Genomic DNA, 19079 nt, shown 5'->3' with positions numbered 1-19079 from the left:
GAAAGAAAGAAAGAAAGAAAGAAAGAAAGAAAGAAAGAAAGAAAGAAAAAGAAAGAAAGAAAGAAAGAAAAAGATACTTATGGGAACAAACTGTAGGTCCTCTCATCTGGGTGGATCTACAGAGCTTTTCACAGCTTAAAGAAAGGATGCCCAGGTTGAGCTGGCATATTACATTCATATCAAGGCCATCATTTATAGAGTACATAACTGCATGCACACAAAGAACAACTACACAGGCTTGTAGACAGTCAAGCACAGGATTCCATATTCCAATAAAACCATTTTATTATCTAGAAGAAAGCAAAATTTTTCCATGGCCACATGCTGTCTGGTCCTAAGGAAATGCCTGGAAAGGACACAGGGGCAAGAGTAGCTATTCCTCAGCACTCTGACTGTTAAGATAGTCCTGGAGAAGGGCCTGCACCTCTGTTCGCCGGCTGAGTTTGGTGGCCTTGCCCTGAAAGCGGCCTTTTTTCCCAGCTCCTTTGCCTTGCAGCAATTCAGCTACCCTGAAAACCAATGCATAACATGAGAGACAACCAAACGCCCTTAGGAAGAACACTAGGAAGAGCAAAGTTCTTAAGTTGTCCTTTTAAAAATTTTTTTAATTAATTAATTTTTAGTTTTCAACATTCACTTCCAGAAGTTTTAAATTAAGTCATACTTTACCACTTAAGAGGTATCCCATAATTATATTCATAACTGTCCCTTTTATAATCAAACACCTGGAAAAAACTCTCTCTACTCACTGCTTCTGCTTCCTACATAAAACTCCAAGGTGGGGGCTGGTGGCCTGTCTAACACCAGGCTATGGGGGCTTCTTCCCCTCTTCTTCCTGAGCCTCTACTACCTAGTTCCCAGCAGGTGCCAGATGCTCCCCCCAGCTGAATGCTAACTCCCCCATCCTCTCTCTATCCAGGAGTTTACCCACCAGTCAGAGGTCAGGGATATAGCTAATCACATTACTAGGATAAGCACCAATTAAGATCCCTCTGACAAGATAGCAGACCACTTCGCCTTACCACATGCCCTGCCACTGTGCTTTCCAGACCCACTAGAGAACTGCCATTTGACCTACAACTGCCCCCTGAGAACGCCTGGGCCTTGCCACATGCCCTGCTGCTTCATCATAAGCACCACTGTGCCTTTCCATCTGCCCTCAAGCGGATCCATCCTAGATGTGTTGTGTCACCTAAGTAGAATGAAACTCCTCCAGGTGAGTGCTTCCTAGCAGTGCTGGCTCACAGTAAGTGCAGTAATAAGTTTTTTTCCATTCATTCCTTCACCTCTCAGCTCCCTGAAATTAATCCAATTTTGATCTCCTGATGGCTAAATCCGGTGACATTTTCCCAGTTGTCTTTCTTCTTGATGTCTCTTCAGCTGACCTACTGACTGCCTTGTTTTCTTAAATATTCTCTTCTTCCTAGATTTTCATGACACTTTCTCCAGACTCTCCTACCTGCCTGACCATTCCTTCTCATCTGCTGGGTCACCTTCTACATCCTGCCCCTGTTGCATGAGTGTACCCCAGGGCTCTGTGCTGGGCCCACTACTCTTTTGAGTGTAATCTCTCTCCTGGTGATCTCTTCAGCTCCCAATCAGCATCTCTATACAAATGACTTCAAAATCTCAATATCCAGGCCTTGTCTATCTCCTGAACTCATTTGTAACCACCTTTGCCTGAAAAACATCTTCAACTCAATATCACATAGCAACTTAAACTCAACATGTCCAAAATAGAACCTACTACCTACCTCTCCTTCCAGTTCTACCCCAACCTACCCCCCCACTCCAATTTCCCTCTTTTTGTCAAGGGCATCACCATCCTTTCAGTTGATCACCCAGGTTCACAAGTTTGGGAGTCAACTTCCACTCCTCCCTCTCCTCAAACAGCTTCCACATTCTACCTCCATACCTCTAAAATCTGCTTCTTCTTTCTACTAGAATGATTTGCAGCCCCAGCTGTTAGTGTCCTCTCCTCACCACCTAAAATAACTTCATACATATTTTATATTTACTGATCTGTATACATATTGCTTTCCTTCAGTAGAATATAAGCTTCTTGGGGTCAAAGATTGTTTTGTTTCTGTCTCTGAATCTAACCCCAGTGCCTGGTAATTATACATGCTCAATAAATGTTTGTTGATCTGAATCGAAGGATTTCTTGTAGACTTACCTGGGTCCCAACATATCCACTGCCTCAAATGGCCCTGCAAGTAAGAAGAGCCCCGAACCTTTCTCATCTCCCACAGTTAAGAAGAGAAGGGTGTCCTAAAAGACAAGATGGAGGAATGAGTCCTAATACCCAGTAATACAAAACCTACCCATTCCAAAAACTATTCCCCCCACCAAGGGTGGACATTTTCTAAAATTTCAGAATCAAACTTCCTAAGCAAAAAAAAATCTCCTTTGTCTGGACATAATGCACAATACAACAAGAAATGTTGTGAAAGTAGTTGGAATAAAAAGGGGAGCTACAACAAGAGCTGGGAGATCATTGCACTTAACAGATGACTAAGAGTGACACTCTAACATCATTCCAGAGGAGTTGTCTGAAACAGAGGCAGGAAGGAGGAAAGGCCTGGCTATGACTCAAAAACTGGGTCCCACAGACAAACAATATGGGTGTCCCCCTCTAGGCTCCTTCTCTGAAAGGACAGGCATACAAAGGAATAGCAAAGGCCAAAGGCCCATAAAGATGAATGTCACAATCTGACCTTGGAAGGAGTTAAAGTTGTGTTTAGACTAGAGACCCAAATATGAGGAGGAAAGGCCCCTGAGGATGGAGGGGTAAGGGAGGGTACCTCACACACTCTCACCTCTATCCCAAACTCATTAGCAATGATGTTCATAAACTCAGAGTCGCCATCTCTCCTACAATAAAGGACCACTTAGATTTAGAGTTGGATAGGACCACTGAGATATCTAGAACATTTTACAGATAAGAAAATCAAGGTCTAGAGAGGCTAAATGACTTTCCCAAAGTTGCACAAATGGTGAGTTGAAGAGACAGGATTTGAATCAAGGTCCTCAGAATTCAGATTCAACATTATCTCTACCACACCTCATACCCAAAGCTTGCTTGTGTAGGGCATCAGAGCCAGGCTGGGGTCAGAGAGTGCTGACAGCAAGCTGAGTGCTATCTGTTCAGAGTTATCTGCTCCCCAAAGATAGCTCTCCACACACAAAACCTCGGATACCCTTAAGAAGGAAAAAATATACTAGGACAGAGTATATAGTTCCTCCACAGCCTCAGCAGTTAAAGCTTTGGGTTTGGTTTATTTTTCTTTAAGTGGGGCTCCCTGGGACAACTGGAGCTTTTCTGGATGGTAGTAGAAGTTATGGGACCATGAAGGGAGGGAAGAAGATTCCAGGGACAAGGATATCGTCCTGTCCAAACCAAGAAATCAGGCATTTGACACCCCTCCCACACTCCTTGGGTTTTACAATATTATGGAGAACTCAAATAAGCACAGACTTGTCTTTCCAATGTCTTTAGGCAAACCATTTACTGCACACAGCAGAAATGCGAGGCACCAATCTGACTCCCCACTCCAGCCCTCCTCCTCACCACTGCTGCAAGTTTCTGAATCCTCACCTGTGTAATACAATCACTCCTCCCCTGTCTGGATTGTCTCTAAGACTGTGGGCAGTGAGAACGGCCAGGTCTCTCAGGAGATTCATGTTATTCTGAAAATTATGTTATAACTTAGCAATGTAGGTGGCAGGGAGTAAAGGTGACACAAAGGAAGGAGGTGACACATAGTAGGTTCCACCCCCACCCCTCATCTCCCCTTGCCACCAATCCATATCTCTAGGGAATCAACTCAGTAAAGCAGCTGCAGAAATCAGGGCCAGGCCTAGATATCACTTATACTCTCACAACCCAGCCCCAAGGGGAACCCACTGTAGGGCAGTCTATTTCCACTGCAGCCTCCCCTCCTCATGGCTCTAGTGTAAGTCACCTTCTGGAGCAGCTTGGCCGAGTTCTGCAGTTTCTGAACAGCCTCTGCATGTTCTTCCACTCCGCACCTTGAGAGACAAAGAAATCTAGAGACCCATCCCCCAATTCCCCAGCCCAATTTCTAGAGGATGAGCGGTTGGGAAAGTGATGCCTGGCCCCAAATAGTGGCTCCTCCCAAGACTGAGGACTACAGATTACTGCTGGGATCAGCAGTGAGAGACAGCAGCATCAGGAATAAAGCTTGAGGGTGTAAGGTCACTTATGTACAAGAGAACTGGGAAGGAGGACTGGCCATTTAATAACAGCTGGCATTCATGTAGTGTATTAAGGGTTGCCAAGAACTTTGCATTCACTGTCTCGTTCAATCCTCATCACATCTTTCTGAAGTAGGTGCTATTATTATTGGAGACTCAGGTTCAAAAGGATTATGTCATCTGCGCAGGGCCATACAGCTGTTAAGTGTCTGAGGCATCATTAGAACCCAGGCCTTCCTGACTCTGAGCCTAGCGCTCTTCCCACTAGGCTGTTCTGCTGGGGGGTACGTGAGGAGCTGCCCCTTCAAGAGCACTCTCACACCTATGAGCTTGTCTGATGCTTGTAACGAGAGAATGTAAAGGGGTACATTCCTCATATTGCTGACGGGGAAACCGAGGCACTTCCCTAATATCACTCAAGAAGGAAAAGACAGGCACCTACTTGAGTAATGTGGTCAAGGCCTTTTCTATTCCATGACTTTTCTCCATCCACTTCAGCACCCGGTTCCCTGCTAGAAACACTAGGTTGGTCTTGTTCTTTTTCCCTTTCTCTGTACCTAGGATCTTAATGACCTGGATAGGGTTTGGAAGACATATACAGAGAAGTGGCTTCTAAGAGTAAGCTAGACTCACACTGTCTCTCCAGAATAAATAAATGGTGGGGTCTTTTAGGAGGTCCTACCAAGAATCCCTCATACAGGGATTCACTCAAAGCACTTTGCCTACGGAAAAGGCGTCTCCAGTAGAAGTGATGGAACAGACCTCACTAGCTCCTTTGCCCAAAGGATTTCAACATTTTTGAGGTTCTACTCTCCCCTCCTCCCGTCTCAGGCTCATCTTGCTCCTCCATCCCACTGACAGGACCTTTCCGGAAGTCCAGCCCTTCCCTTTTCCCCTCACCCCACTTACCTGCAGATCACTGAGGTTTCTCACGTGGGTTCCACAGCACATGTTGGAGTCGACACCCTCAATGGTGATGACACGGATAGGTCCTGCATGGTCATCTGGCAAACCCAAGCCCCTTACCTGGGATGGGTAGGTGTGTCAGCTTCTAAAAGGTCCTTGAAAAGAACCCTTTAGATACCCTGGAGTTGTCACTGGCTAGCTCTTCCCAACAGGTTTACCTTCTCCACCTCAGGATCATCTGGGCTCAGTTCCATCACAGTCACAGGAAGCCGATTTCTGATCTTCTCGTTAACACTCTGCTCGATAGCATCTATTTGTTCTGGTGAGACCATGGGGCTATCCAGCTCTATTGTGCTTCGGAAGCATCCTAACTCCCTAACCAGAGAGAGCGGGGGTTCATGGGATGAGAATGAAATATAAGACTGACAGCTTGTAGGAGCGGAGCTGGAGGGGTTCTTAATCTCTGTTGTGTCACCAGACTCACTTTGGCAATCTGCTTCAGCCTATGGCCTCCAATACAGAATAATGTTTTTAAATATACAGGCTTGCAAAGGAATGCAATTCTACTGAAATGCTACTAACACAATATTGAAAAGAACCAAAATCACAGATGCCCTGAAAGACAATGGGTCTGGCAGCCTCAAACATCTGGGTTAGAAGAACTCTCTTCCCCTGTCCACCCTTTGGCACAGAGACATTACCCCATCTCCAGAGCTTACAGAAGAGGACTGAACAAATTCTAGGCAGTATTTCATTCTAGGAAATTTCCCTTTTTCTCATCTCTAACCCCAGGTCTGTTAGGAAAAAGCTGGAAAAGGTAGTGGTCTGTATCAAATAACCTATTATAAAACTGCAAAATGAAAAAAATCAGAACAAGAAAATGGAATATACACTAAACATACAACTTCTTTTTTTGACCTGTAACTTCAGCAGTGTAGTAGAACTCTGAGTGAGAAAACTCCCTCCACCAATGCAAACTGGTAACTGTTCTGAAACAGACACTTAACTGGGGCAATGGGAATTTAAGTGACTTTCCCAGGGTCATAGAAATAGTATATGTCAGAGGCAGGACATGAATCCTGATCTTCCTGAATCTAAGAATGACCTCTAGCCACTATGCCATGAGGTCTTTCTATTAGGGACAGGGACTAGATAAGTGGTATAGAGAATTCAAGAATGAAGAAATTCTTTCTATCAACACAGGTTGGCACCTTTTTTTCAAGTGAGTCCTTGAAGAAATGCCAATAGCTCTGAGTGGTTCAGTGAATTGTTCAGTCAGGTTCATGTAGTCAGTATGTATCAAAGGCAAACGTATTCCTCAATTTGAAGCTATTTCTCTAACCAGTATATCATGCTGCCTCATGATCTCTGTAAAAATGACTACATAAGAACAAAAATGAATGGGAACAAATGGCAAAAAAAAATCTGATGAGGATCCCTTTGTAAGAGGGAATGACTGAAAAATATTAAGACATCTTATATGTTGGAATTAATTTAAATGTAAGCATCTGCTAAGCCAGTTTAGTTGCTTGTGTTAATGTTCAAAGTTAAGGTTTTAAAAAAACATTTAAATTCTTAGTCATTAGTCTAATGCCTTCACTCACCATGATGTTGTCTTTAATCCAAACAGGTGGTCAGCCACAGCTGTGATGAGATGTTGCCCTGGGTAACAAGGGAAAGACATAAGGAGAAAGGGGAATATTAGAAGAGCCTGACATGCCAAGGCTTTCAGATTCACACAAGTGCTTAGCTACATGGGTAGCCATGGCATTTGAATCATCCAGACTGAATTCCCAACAATGAGTCTGAATTTTTTCTCCACTTTCATTCCCTAGATACCTGAATGCTGCTGCATGTGATCAAACCTCCGATCCCAGTCCAGCTGCACTTGGACCTGGCTCCCTGGTGCCAGGGGAGTAAGCAAGAAATGATCAGCTTCAGATCCTCGGCGGGTCACTCTGAGCACTGGGATGTTATTAATGGAACCTCGGTCATCAGGCTGAGGGGAAAAGGTTTCTACTATGGATTTAGGAAGGGAAGGATAAAGCAGTAATTCACACTCAAAAGGCAGTTTAGGAATTAAGCAGTACACATTGACCTGGAAAGGAGGAAGGATTTGTCTAGGCTACAAGGAAATAAGGAGGAGAGGTGCAGGAACCAGCTCAACCGTCAGCAGACCTGAGTTTGAATGCTGTCTCTGCCACATACTTGTATGACTTTAGATAAGGTCACTTAATCTCTCTAGACCTGTTTCCTCCTATGTAAAATGAACACGTCAAATGAGATGACCTCTGATTATCCCTCCCACTCTAAGTCTATGATTCCTTGAAACTTGGTATGTTTTTTTTTTTTTTGGGGGGGGGAAGTGAAATAATATTACATGGGGCAGCTAGGTGTCGCAGTGAATAGAGCACCAGCCCTGGAGTCAGGAGTACCTAAGTTCAAATCCAGCCTCAGACACTAAACACAAAAAACTAGCTGTGTGACCTTGGGCAAATCACTTAACCCCAATTGCCCTACAAAAAGCAAAAAAAGAAATAATGTTACAGTCTGAGGTTCCAAGGGTCAGAGGCCAAATACTGAGGTAGTAATGGGTCTAATGGGCTCAGGCTATTGTTTTAAGCTGCTTTTGATAGCTGGGGAGGGCAGAGGGGGTTTGTCCCTCTATCTTCCTCTTCTGTCAGCTCACTTTATTCTTAAGGCCAGGGTCAGGAACTGGGCCTATAGTTTCACTGGTACAATGGTATAAGGAACTCCCTTTACCAATGTAAGTCAGCCCCCCTCTGCAAATTATAGAAAGTAACCTAAAGCCCAGAGAGGTTAAGCCTGGGATGACACAGTACGTGTCAGAAAGTTCAACTTGGATTCAAGGCTAGCTCTTTAGCTAATAAGAACATGTCCAAGGCACTTTAAAGTTTGCAAAAAAACATTTCACACATAACTCTATCACACCATGTTCATTCTCAAACCTGTGGGGCTGAACTACAGGCTCACAGGATCAAACACTTAGAGCTGAAAGAGGCCTTAGAAATTTATCTAGTTCTGGGGCCTGTGAACTTAACAAAAAAATATTCTGATAACTCATATCTCAGCATAATTGGTAATACTAGATATTTCACAGTATGGATTTAAAAACATTTTTTCCGAGAACGGCTCCACTGGCTTCAACAAACTACCAAAAGGGCTAATCTTGTCCAATCCCCTTCTTCTACAGGTAAGGGTAAGGAACTGTTAGATCCAGAGAAACGATCCAAGGAAGGAGGAGAGAGTTTCTCAGTCTTGAGTAATCAGGCCTTGGAAATGAGACAGAACCTAAGGCTTCTAGAAGTCAAGCTTTCCCCTCGATAAGAAAGGATCTCTAATGTCCCACCCCGAGCCCTCACTTATGCCCTCCAGGGGTTGACCCCAAAGAGAAGCTAGACCAGAGTATGGGGGTGGGTCCAGGGGCCAGTGGGGTGCAGGGCTGGGAGGGGAGGGAGGTCTGTGGCTCTGGGGGTGGGGCCAAATCGAGGGCATGGTCCACGTGAAGGGCGGGGCTTCTGGAAGAATGACTGGTGCCCTAGGGCGTGGCTTGGGAGAGGAGGTGGGGCTTCTGGGAGGGTGACTGGCAAGATGGGGGAAGGGCTGGAGAACTGAGGGCGGGCCTCGCACCTGGCCCCCGCCCTCAGGGAAGAGCAGCGTATCTTCCAAAACCACGTGGTAGCCGCTAAGCTTCTCCTGGTTCTTGCCATTGCCTTTCCCAATGGTCTGCAGCTCCGCGGGGCGGCAAGAGAGCACGGTGGTGCAGAACTGCGTAGAAAAAGGGAGGACCGTAAGGCGGGGCCAGCCGGCTGAGCCCCCGCGCTCGAACCCTCCCCATCCCCTTAGACCTTGAATCCCCATTCTCAGGTCTCACCTCTCGAGCGTAGCTGTCCCGCTGGCACCGGAACGTCATGGTTGCTGGCTCCCTGGCCGTAGAGAACTCTAAACAGAAGGACCTGGCAAGGGGGGAGCTCAAGCCCTAGGTAGGACCTGCGTCTCTTCCCTCTTCTTGGTAGAGTGTCTGCAAAAGGGATAACGGACGGTAGGCGGCGTGGGACAGAATTAGCGAAAAAGGAAATTGGGGACTCCTCCCTCCCGGTCGTTCAGTAACCTTTGGAGAAGCTCTCAAAAGCCGGAAGTGAAGTGTGAGCACCGGAAATCATGGAGCCGAGCAAGATGGCGTCCCCCAAAAGCTCCCCGAAAGATGCCCAAGTGATGGCCCAAATTCTGAAGGATATGGGGATCACAGAGTACGAACCAAGGGTCATCAACCAGATGCTGGAGTTCGCCTTCCGCTACGTCACCACGATTTTGGACGACGCCAAGATTTACTCGAGCCACGCCAAGAAGCCTGCTGTGGATGCGGACGACGTGCGGCTGGCCATCCAGTGCAGGGCCGACCAGTCGTTCACCGCGCCGCCGCCGCGGGACTTCCTGTTAGATATAGCCCGGCAGAAGAACCAGACCCCGCTGCCACTGATCAAGCCATACTCCGGCCCCCGGCTACCGCCGGACCGCTACTGCTTAACGGCGCCCAACTACCGGCTGAAGTCCCTGCCCAAAAAGGTGCCCGCCGCGGCCGGTAGAATCACGGTGCCGCGGCTGAGCGTGGGCGCCGTCAGCAGCAGGCCCGGCACCCCGACCCTGGGCGCACCCTCCTCCGCGCCCGCAGTGGCCGTGGCCGCCGACGTGGCCACCCCGCTGTCTCTGACCGGCCAGAGGTTCACCGTGCAGATCCCGGCCTCGCAGAGCCCCTCGGTCAAGGCCGCGATGCCCGCGGCGCCCGCTGTGCAGAACGTCCTGATCAACCCCTCCCTCATCGGGTCTAAGAACATTCTCATCACCACGAACATGGTCTCGTCGTCATCATCGTCCTCGTCGTCGTCCTCATCTTCGTCGTCGTCTTCGCAGAGCACCCCCGCCGAGTCCTCGAATTCGTTGAAAAGGAAACACGAAGAGGATGACGACTACGACAATTTGTAAAGGACAGAAGCCGGGCCTGGTGTCTCTCAAAGGTAATCTTGGGCAGGAGTGCAGGGTATTGGAGTATTGGGGTGTGGGGAGTGTCCCAAAAGTCTTAATGCAGGTTTAAGCTGATAAAGCTGGAAGTCTTACACTGTGCAGGATGTCCCTGGGCAAGTCAGCCATAAAAGCCTAAATCTGCACTAGGACTTTTGGAACACCATATATCATAAAAATAATAGCTGGCATTTACATAGATAACGCTTGAAGTTTTACAAAGTACTTCCTCACAACAACCCTAGGTGGGAGGTACTATAATTATCATCCCTGCTTTACAGATGGGGATATTGAGGCAGACAGGTTAAATAATTTGTCCAAAGTCAGACAAGCTAGCAAGTGTCTGAAGCTGAATCTGAACCCAGCTCTTCCTGACTCCAGGTCCAGGTCTCTGTCTGCTGTGTCTCTATTATTAAAAAAAAACAAATGATGAAGGAAAAGTGGTATGACAGCAGTATTTTTCACTAGAATTATAATTGTTGAATTTCCTTTAATAGTGCAGTTAGAAAACATGAAGTAAGAAGAAAATAAGGGAAGCAGTATCTGTATTTGATTGAGTCTTTAGCCCTTATGCCTCTTGGGGCCAGTATTCTTCAAAGAGCTATTCTCAATCCAAGTTCATAGCATTTTAGGATTTAGAACTGGAAGAAACTTTAGAAATAATCTGGTACACTGTTCTCTTTTTTAGATGAGGAAACTGGTGAGGCTCAGGACTAGCCCATGTTAATTAATTGAAAGTAGTAAATGGATGAGTTGAACCCATCTCTATCTCTCTTCTAATATAGCTTACCATGTGATGACCAAAAAGGGTTGGAGCCAACATGGAACTGCTTGAGAATATTCATTCCCAAATATGAGGAAAGTTCCTTATTCCAACAAGTTCACAGAAGCAGTGTTTCAGTTGTAATTATAATAATAATAGTGATTAGCATTTATGTAGCTTTTTAAGAAAACAGACTGACCAACTTTGTGACTTGCTTGGGGTCATACCTAATTAAGTGTCTGAGACAGGATTTGAACTCTGGTCTTCTAGATTTAGACTCTACAACACTTGGAGCCTGACTTGAAGGGGTGCTCAGTAGCCATCTAGTCTAGCCTATACCCAAAAAGGAATCTTCACTATAATATATCAGAAAAGTGGTCATCCAGCCTCTTATTGAGGACACTCCCCTCCCCCACTACCCATTCTGTAATTTCTGCATATTGCTTCTGGTTCTGGCCTCTGGGGCTAAACAGAAAAGTCTAATCTGTCTGTCTTTTACATGTCTGCTCTATCAAAATTTGAACTCAGCCATCACGTATCACTTTTCCCCCCTTCTCTTCTCCAGGCTAAACATTTCCAGCTCATTCAACTATCTTCATATAACGTGGATTCAAGATTCTTCACCATCATGCTCTTTGGACAACATCCTGCTTATCAGTGTTCTTCCTGTGATGTTATGGTGAAACCCAGCTTCCAGCAGAATTCTTGATAGTACTGTTGCTTCCTGAACGTGTTGTTTCCTTTGAAAAAAAGTATCCAGTTTCTTTTGCTTCCTTTCCTACCCCAAATATTTTCTCACTTGAAAAAACAAGCATCCCTCTTCTCAGAACTAGATCACCATCTGGCTATGGCCAAAGTCATAAATCTCATCCAAATGAACTTTTTCAAATGCTCCTTTTCATAGGCAAACACATCACGTTCTGGGTGCAGTTAAATTACTAATGAAACCTAAGCAGAAACCACAGCAGCCCAATTTTGAAAGAGATATTTCATGATGGTATGTAGATGACCCTTTGTTTTTTAAAGCAATGAATAAACATACATTCTGGCAGGTCCTTCTGATCTGGGAAGGCTTCAGGTATGCCTTCAGAAATAAACTTTACCTGCTGAAGACCAGCCCAGCTAAGTGCAAAAGAGAATCATCATAAAAATATAAAATGACCCTCTGCTCTGTACAGCAGACATAAATTCCATGACGATGGTGACAGAATGGTGGGAAAGGAACACTTTTAAGACTTTGTTCTTAGACTGTCTAGAAAGTTTAACTGTTGTTTTAAGTCTGAAATCTTTGTTTACCAACTGATAATACTGGAGGAACTGAAATATCCATGGGCACAATTGTTATTACAAATGTAAGCCAGGAGACATGAAGTTGTTGGTTAAATGGAAGTCTGTTTCTCAGGATGGGTTTTGTTTCATTCATCTTGTACCCAGTCGCAACAAGGAAGTCATTCTGTAGGATTTGAGCTTAGAACTCTGTCTCCTTCCTCAACTCCATTAGTTAGGGAAAGGGAAAGTCACTGCAGGTTGAGAACATGAATTATAAACATAAAGGAGAAGTGGATTATTAAAAGCAAAAGCTATGAAACGGCACATATCTTGTGATCAAATAATTCTCCCTTGGACAATATACCCCAAGGAAATAACTAAAAAAAGTTATTTTACAAAAGTTATTGTAGCACTGTTTATAAAATTGGAAACAGCCAAAATAACCACCAATTGGGAAATGACTCAATAGCCTAAAGATACTAATATGCCAGTAGTTTGCATTTAGATAGCACTTTATAGGGCACTTTCTTCACAGCCTAGTAACACAGGAAGTGTGCTGTTACCCCATTTTACACATAACCGGGCTCACAGGTGTTGAGTGAGTTGCCTATGGTCATACTGCTAGTTAATGTCAGATCTGGTATTTCAAGGTATTCTGGCGTTAAATCCAGTGTTCAATCCACTATATGATAATTATGAAACATGTATAATATGTTGAAACATGCAAATGGTGTATGTGAAATCATGTTAAAAAAATAATACATGATAGAACTCTTCAGAAATGTACAGAGATTTACAAAGGCATGAAGGAAATATGGAGAGATGGAGATTGCATGTTCATTCTCTTCTGTAATGTTGCTTAAGTTCCTAATAAAAGAAAAAATTACAAAAGTTTTAGCAAAATCTACTTTGCTCTTTGCCTTTTCCGTTGCTACATACACAAGCATGAGAACGCTTAGTGGCCAAAATCCAGAAATTAAAGGCTGATAATAGGAAGGCATGGGGGCCCCCAGCAGCCTATTTCTTTGCCATCCTATTCAGAAACAGTTGCCAAAGTCACATCCCTGGTGGAGGGCCTAAGAGAAAGGGCTTGATGGGAGTGTAAATGTTAAAGGTAGAGGTAAGCCCAGGGACAAGAATTGTTTCACCATAGGCCCATAATACAGCCAAAGAGAGAAAAGATCCCAACATTTTCTAGGAAATGTTTTCCAGATCCCTGCCTATCTTTTTCACGGACAAATTACCTGTCATATCTTCACCACTGGACTCATCCTAGAAAAGAACACAGGCTGATGTTGAATCAGGGAAGAGAAAAGGCATTTGTATTTATATACCCAAATGGGGCAGGAAGGGAAGAAGGCCCTGCTGGGGATACCCACAGAAGAAAACCCATCCAAGCAGCTTTCTCTTTGCTGTCTGGAAGGAAATTGGAACTAGAGAAAGCAGACTTTGCTGGGGAACATAGCATCTAAGGGCCATAATCAGAAAGCAGAACCAATTTCAGTCTCCTGAATTAAGCACTATCAGCTCCACTTACATCCAGGTCATCCATGGCAGGGGGAGGTCCCTTGGCACTGGCTTTCTTCAAAAGCTAGAAAGGAGACAGAGGAAGTCACAGGGAGCAAGGGTATCTAGATGTCACTGATAAGAAGAGAAACAGCAAAACCCCACATGACAGCAAGCTAGAAAGAACATAGAAAATGACAAGAAGAGAGATGCAAACCCAGAACAAACATAAAACTGGCATCTTCTCTCACCTCTGCATAATGTTCCACCTGAGCTAGCTCTACCTCTTCGTCCCCTTCCCAGTCTCTCCAGTTATCAAAGTCCACAGACAGCCACACTGGCTACGAGAGGAAAGAAACACTGAAAGTCATTCAATAAGCATTTATTAAGAGTCTGCTGTGTGGCAGGTAACCTGTAAAGTCCTGGGGATACAAAAAAAGCCCCAAATAGTACAAGGGACTTACATTCCACCATAAGAAATAACAAAGTAATACAATGAGGAATATGAGGGAAGGCCATGTTTTGGGGGTGGCTCTTGACCTGAGTTTTAAAAGATGCAAAGCATTTTAAAAGACAAAGGTGAGGAAGAAATTCATTCTATATGTGGGGAGCAACCTGTACAAAGTCATGTTGATGATAGGGAGAATGTCACGATTATCGGGGCAACATCTACCCATTTCAGGCTAAATTTGTTTTTCTTTAAAAAGGGATTAAGGGTGGGGGAAGTGGGAGAGAATTTGGAACTCAAAATTTTTTAAAATGAAAGTTAAAAAAATTTTTATATGTACTTGGGAAATATGATAATTTTTTTTCTTTTTTTTTTCTTTTTTAAAGCAATTGGGGTTAAGTAACTTGCTCAAGGTTACACGGCCAGTTATTTCTGGGTGTGGTGCTGAGTATCTGAGCCCGGATTTGATCCAGGTCATCCCGACACTGGAGCCAGTGCTCTTACTTGCTGAGCCACCTGGCTGCCCCGAAATATGATAATTTTTTAAAGTGTTGAAACCATCTTAGAAATTTAATTGGTCCAGGAGATTAAGGCTCAGACCACTAAGGTAGAAGGCTGGTGACTTAAATATACAAGGAATCAAGAGCTCCTCCCTCAAAAATGACAATTAGTGTGTGTCAGAATATTTTGGAGATACCCTGTTTTCCAGAGCTAAGGTTAAACAAGCAGGCTGTGCCCTGAGTTTGACATAACAATAATCTTTTGTGGCCTGGAGTGATCTCACCCTCTGGTGAAATGAATTGCTTGGACCAACACCAGGTGTTCATAAGGAATTTAACTCCCCTTATTTCCCAGAACTGTCCATCACATGTTCACAATCCCTGTTCCTTGTCACTAGCAAGTACTGCACTCCTGTTCTCATCACAGAACTCTGGTTCTGTGCCTCCTGACCCCCAAGTCTTGAGGCATTGAGACAATGGCTATTCTCATGGGACCCAACAACACCTGTATTGTCCCAAGAAATGCTAACCTTGAGAACTATCTCAAGATCTAAGAATGACTCTGTTGAGAGCCAGCCCCTTTCATGTATATAAATGGCCCCAGCCTTAGTACTCTTTAAGTCCTTCTGGGAGTGGGGAGTGGAGGGTGGAGGTGAAGGGGTGTGGGGAGTGGCAAATGTGGACTTAGGAAAGCCATACCCACAACTGAATCAAAACAGTATCCTTACTGACTAGCCTTTCCATACTATGGCTAAGTAAATTTTCTTAACTGTCAGATGAATTACAAGTATTTCATTTCATTCCAATCTGGAATGTGAAACACCAGGTCAGGCCTAACTCAGGCCATCAAAGACTGAAGAGAGGTCAAGGGTGAGAACTGAGAAAAGGCCATTGGATTTGTCAATAAAAAAATCACTGGTAATTGTGGAGGACATTGATGAGGCCAAACTCAAATGACAAGGCATTAAGAAGTAAGATGTGTTGAAAGAAATGAACATGAGTTCAGAGAAGCATGAAAAGACATGAACTAAGGCAAAGTGAAATAAGCACAGCCAGGAAAACAACAGATGCAATGACTACGTGAAAGTAAATGGAAAAAAAAAATAGCCACAAAAGAATCTTGCAAGATTATGAAAACAAGCTTGGCCTCAAAGGCTTAAGAAAAGATGCCCCTCTCTACCCCCACTCCTATGCTGGATGGAGAGGGGGGCTTGAAGGCACTGAGGGTACAGTAGTGTGAAACATTGCATATAATGTCATATTTTTTCTATGTATTAATAAGTTTTTCTGGTTTCTTGTCTTTTTCTTGTTTTTAATTCTTTGTTAGAAAGAATGGATCTCTGGGAGGGAGGAAGAGTTGGGATACAAGAGAAAAATCCAGACAATGTTAAAAGATATTAATAAAAAAGTGTTTGGTTTTTTTAAAGGAAGACAAAGGGCTTACAGTCTACTAGTAAAGATGAAACACATATACATGAAAGAATACAGACAGTACAAACTCGCTCAGATGAAGCCTGACCCTTCAAGGATGAGGAAAATGGATATCTGATTCTGATTCTGATTCCCAACCTGGAAATCAACTCATCCTTTTTTCTCACTTCCATATCCAATCAGTTGCCAAGTCTCATCTAGTCTCCCTCCACTTCATCTATGTCCTCTTCCCTCACAAAGCTTCAACCCTAGGGTTTGGGGCCTAGAACAGTGCCTTCCTAATTAGCTTTGATGCCCCTAGTCTCTTCCCCCTCCAATCTATGCTCCCAAGGGCCAAACTGATACTCCTACCTCATGTGACTTATTAGCTGTATGACCCTGAGCAAGTCACTTAACTTTTATCTGCTTCAGTTTCCTCCTTCTCTCCTTTCCCTTCCCTTTTTTTTCTTTCTCTTCCCATAGGTAGGGCCATGTCACTCCCCTACTTCCTATGGCTTCCAGGAGCAAATACAAAATACTTTTTGGCATTCAAAGTCCTAGCCTCCTACCTTAACTTTTATCTGCCTCAGTGTCCTCAGTTGTAAATTGAGGATGATAATAGCATCTACTTCCCGGGGTAGTAAGGCTCAAATGAGATAATATCCATAACATAACGGTAGCACAGTTTCTGGCACTTAGTAGTTAATAAATGCTTCCTCCTTTCCTTTCCCTTCCCTTTCTTTTCTTTCTCTTCTTATAGGTAGGACCATGTCACTCTCCTACTTCCTATCACTTTCAGGAGCAAATACAAAATGCTGTTTGACATTCAAAGCCCTAGCCTCCTCCTACCTTTCCATTATTCTTATATCTTACTCTTCAACACCTACTTTTTGATGGAGTGACACAGGTTTCCTGGCTCTTTCCCAAATAAGATACTCCCTCCTTCTGCTCCAGCATTCTCTCTGGCTCTCCCCTATGCCTAGAACACTCTCCCTCCTCTGCTCCAACTACTATCCTCCCTGGCTTCCTTTAAGTCCCAACTAAAATCCCTCCTTCTACAAGAAACCTTCTCTAAATCCTCTTTCTCTCCATTAATTATTTTAATTATTTCCTATTTATCCTGAATCTAGCTTGTTTGTATATATTTGTTTGCATGAAGGCTCTTTCCCCACTCCCCCAAGGACTGTAAGCTACTTGGGGGCAGGAACTGACAATTTTTTGCCTTTTCTTGTTTTTATCTCCAGCACTTAGCACAGTGCCTGGCACATAGTAGATACTTAATAAATGTTTACTAATTGATTGAAAGAAGCTTTAATGACTATCACCTCTAAGATAAAATATATACCCTTCCATTTGGCCTTTAAAACCCTTCACAATCTGTTTTAAAGGCCTTTCCAGTCTGATCTATCTCTTCTTCATTCTCTGCATTCCAACCAAGCTACTCTTCACAGACATCCCCTTTCATGCTGTCTCTATAGGCTATCTCAATGTCACCACTCCCAGTTGCTCATCCTTCTCATTTCTGCTCCTCAGAATCTCTACCTTCCTTCAAGCCTCTGCTTTGAGCTGAGGTAAGCTGATGGGACAGCTGTCATTTGATGACACCTTCCACCAAAAGCTTTTCCTGATTTCCTCAATTGTTAGTGCCTTTCTTCTTGCCACATTCCTTTGTCTTTATTAGTATATATCTTGTACTTGTTTATCTGGGCATTGAAAGCAGTCCTGGGATCCTGGAAGACCAGAGTTCAAGACCTGCCCATTACACACAGTGGCTTCTCTCAGTGTTGGTAGAGTAGGTGTTGCTCTTTTGTAACCAAGCAAATCCTGGGCTACCTTAAATAGTATTCTACCTAGAGAATGTAAATTCCTTGAGGGCAGGGACTGTTTTGTTTTTAAGGTCTTTGTTTCATAGCACTGTACTAAAAGCTGAATGGACTTGAGGCCGGAAACTGAATCTCTGCATACTTAAGTTCCTGACTCACTCACCTTTATGTCTTCTTTGGTGAGCCGAGGCCAGGCCACCTTCTCCTTCCATTTTCTCACGAAGCAAGTGATTGAGCGGCTTGAACGTTTATCCTGAGAGTCCTAAACGTCAGGTAGAGGGGCCTCAGTCAGGTAGTTGAGGCGGGGCAGAGGCAGTTCTTTGTCCTAAAATGGAGTCTCCCTCCCCCTCTTTTTTGTCATTCTCCATGTCCCCCAACCCCCTTTACCTTGGAGTTCACCTTGGCATAAAACTCAATCTCATTGTACATCTCCACGCCGTCTGCATTCTTGCAGCTGGGGAGGCAGAGAAACGAGAGAGGGCGCTGAAGTGAATGAGAAGACCCAGTGGGAGAGGCCCTGTCCCAAAGTCAGGGGTAGCCTTTACCTGAAAACAATCCGGTGGTCCTCCAGAAGCACCTGAACGTCGGTGCTGTCCTCTACACAAAATTCCATGAACACATACTTGGGGCGGTCATACCACAGAGTCCGCGCATGCTGTCTGGAGAGGAGAAGGGGATGGGACAGGCATGAGGAGGGGGTGTAAGGGAGATCTGAATCACACCGAGCAAATGGGAGGGGAACTCCAGAAAGCAGAGCTTTCAGGCGGATCCTCTGCTTCCCTCTAAACGCTCACCCTCCTACCCTCACGTTCCGATCTCGGGGGTCTTGGGCTCAGTGAGACCAGCCCACCTAGAGGCTCCGAGTCCTGGCGTTCGGGGCTCCCCTGGGACATCCAGGGGGGTCGCCAGAGACACTTGCGGAAGGTAAGAATCTAAAGAAGAGAACCTGGCCGAGTGGACAGAGGACACTCACCGTGCCATGGCGCTTGTGGCTGCGTGTTTGGGGCTTCTGAATGCAGCCCCTTCCCCCTCCCTCTAGCTATCTTTAGAGCCAGGTGCCGCCCCCAACAGCTGGTGTTCCTTATATGGCTATAGGAAGGGCAGGCGAGGGACTTCAGGGTCCAGATGCCCATGGGTTAGAGTTTTAGATGGAAGTGGAGGGAGAAGGAGAATCCTTTGTGCTGTTTCTAGTCTGA

General features: G+C 44.7%; 2 protein-coding genes across 5 annotated transcripts; one reads left to right on the top strand and one right to left on the bottom strand.

Annotated features, from left to right (window-relative positions):
* Nucleotides 1–267: 267 nt before the first annotated feature.
* On the bottom strand, nt 268–18998 carry LOC138145926 (putative protein PTGES3L). Of its 4 annotated transcripts, XM_069067602.1 has the most exons (17): nt 18857–18998; nt 18429–18542; nt 18271–18337; nt 18047–18145; nt 13954–14043; nt 13734–13787; nt 8776–8913; nt 6964–7123; nt 6729–6786; nt 5343–5499; nt 5128–5244; nt 4661–4791; nt 3966–4032; nt 3599–3690; nt 2820–2874; nt 2177–2271; nt 268–509 (listed from the first exon to the last, which is right to left on the bottom strand). In XM_069067602.1, the coding sequence occupies exons 1-17, from the start codon at nt 18862–18864 to the stop codon at nt 374–376; spliced, it is 1638 nt and encodes a 545-aa protein (XP_068923703.1). In that variant the 5' UTR covers nt 18865–18998; the 3' UTR covers nt 268–373. The 4 variants fall into 4 exon arrangements, with proteins under 4 accessions (XP_068923703.1, XP_068923700.1, XP_068923701.1 ...); XM_069067599.1 differs by lacking the exons at nt 268–509; nt 2177–2271; nt 2820–2874; ... (6 more) ...; nt 6964–7123; nt 8776–8913 and adding exons at nt 12194–12447; nt 13441–13468; XM_069067600.1 differs by lacking the exons at nt 268–509; nt 2177–2271; nt 2820–2874; ... (6 more) ...; nt 6964–7123; nt 8776–8913 and adding exons at nt 12598–13063; nt 13441–13468.
* LOC138145925 (transcription initiation factor TFIID subunit 9-like) lies at nt 9002–13099 on the top strand. The gene is made up of 2 exons (XM_069067598.1): nt 9002–10160; nt 11493–13099. The coding sequence occupies exon 1, from the start codon at nt 9307–9309 to the stop codon at nt 10126–10128; it is 822 nt and encodes a 273-aa protein (XP_068923699.1). The 5' UTR covers nt 9002–9306; the 3' UTR covers nt 10129–10160; nt 11493–13099.
* Nucleotides 18999–19079: the final 81 nt, after the last annotated feature.

This window comes from Petaurus breviceps, unplaced genomic scaffold, assembly GCF_028583685.1.
Source record: "Petaurus breviceps papuanus isolate PSGF00001 unplaced genomic scaffold, PetGlider_PUasm1.0 90750, whole genome shotgun sequence".
NCBI lineage: Eukaryota > Metazoa > Chordata > Mammalia > Diprotodontia > Petauridae > Petaurus > Petaurus breviceps.
Note: the sequence above shows the minus strand (reverse complement) of the source record. Positions and strands in the feature narration are given on the sequence as shown.

Excerpts from the sequence above, each read along its gene's own strand:
- LOC138145926 (XM_069067602.1), bottom strand. Across the intron at positions 7,124-8,775 it reads TCCCTGAGGGCGGGGGCCAG|CCTGATGACCGAGGTTCCAT; the intron begins GTGCGAGGCCCG and ends TTTTCCCCTCAG. Across the intron at positions 4,792-5,127 it reads GAAACCTCAGTGATCTGCAG|GTCATTAAGATCCTAGGTAC; the intron begins GTAAGTGGGGTG and ends AACCCTATCCAG.
- LOC138145925 (XM_069067598.1), top strand. The coding sequence starts at position 9,307 with ATGGAGCCGAGCAAGATGGCGTCCCCCAAAAGCTCCCCGAAAGATGCC.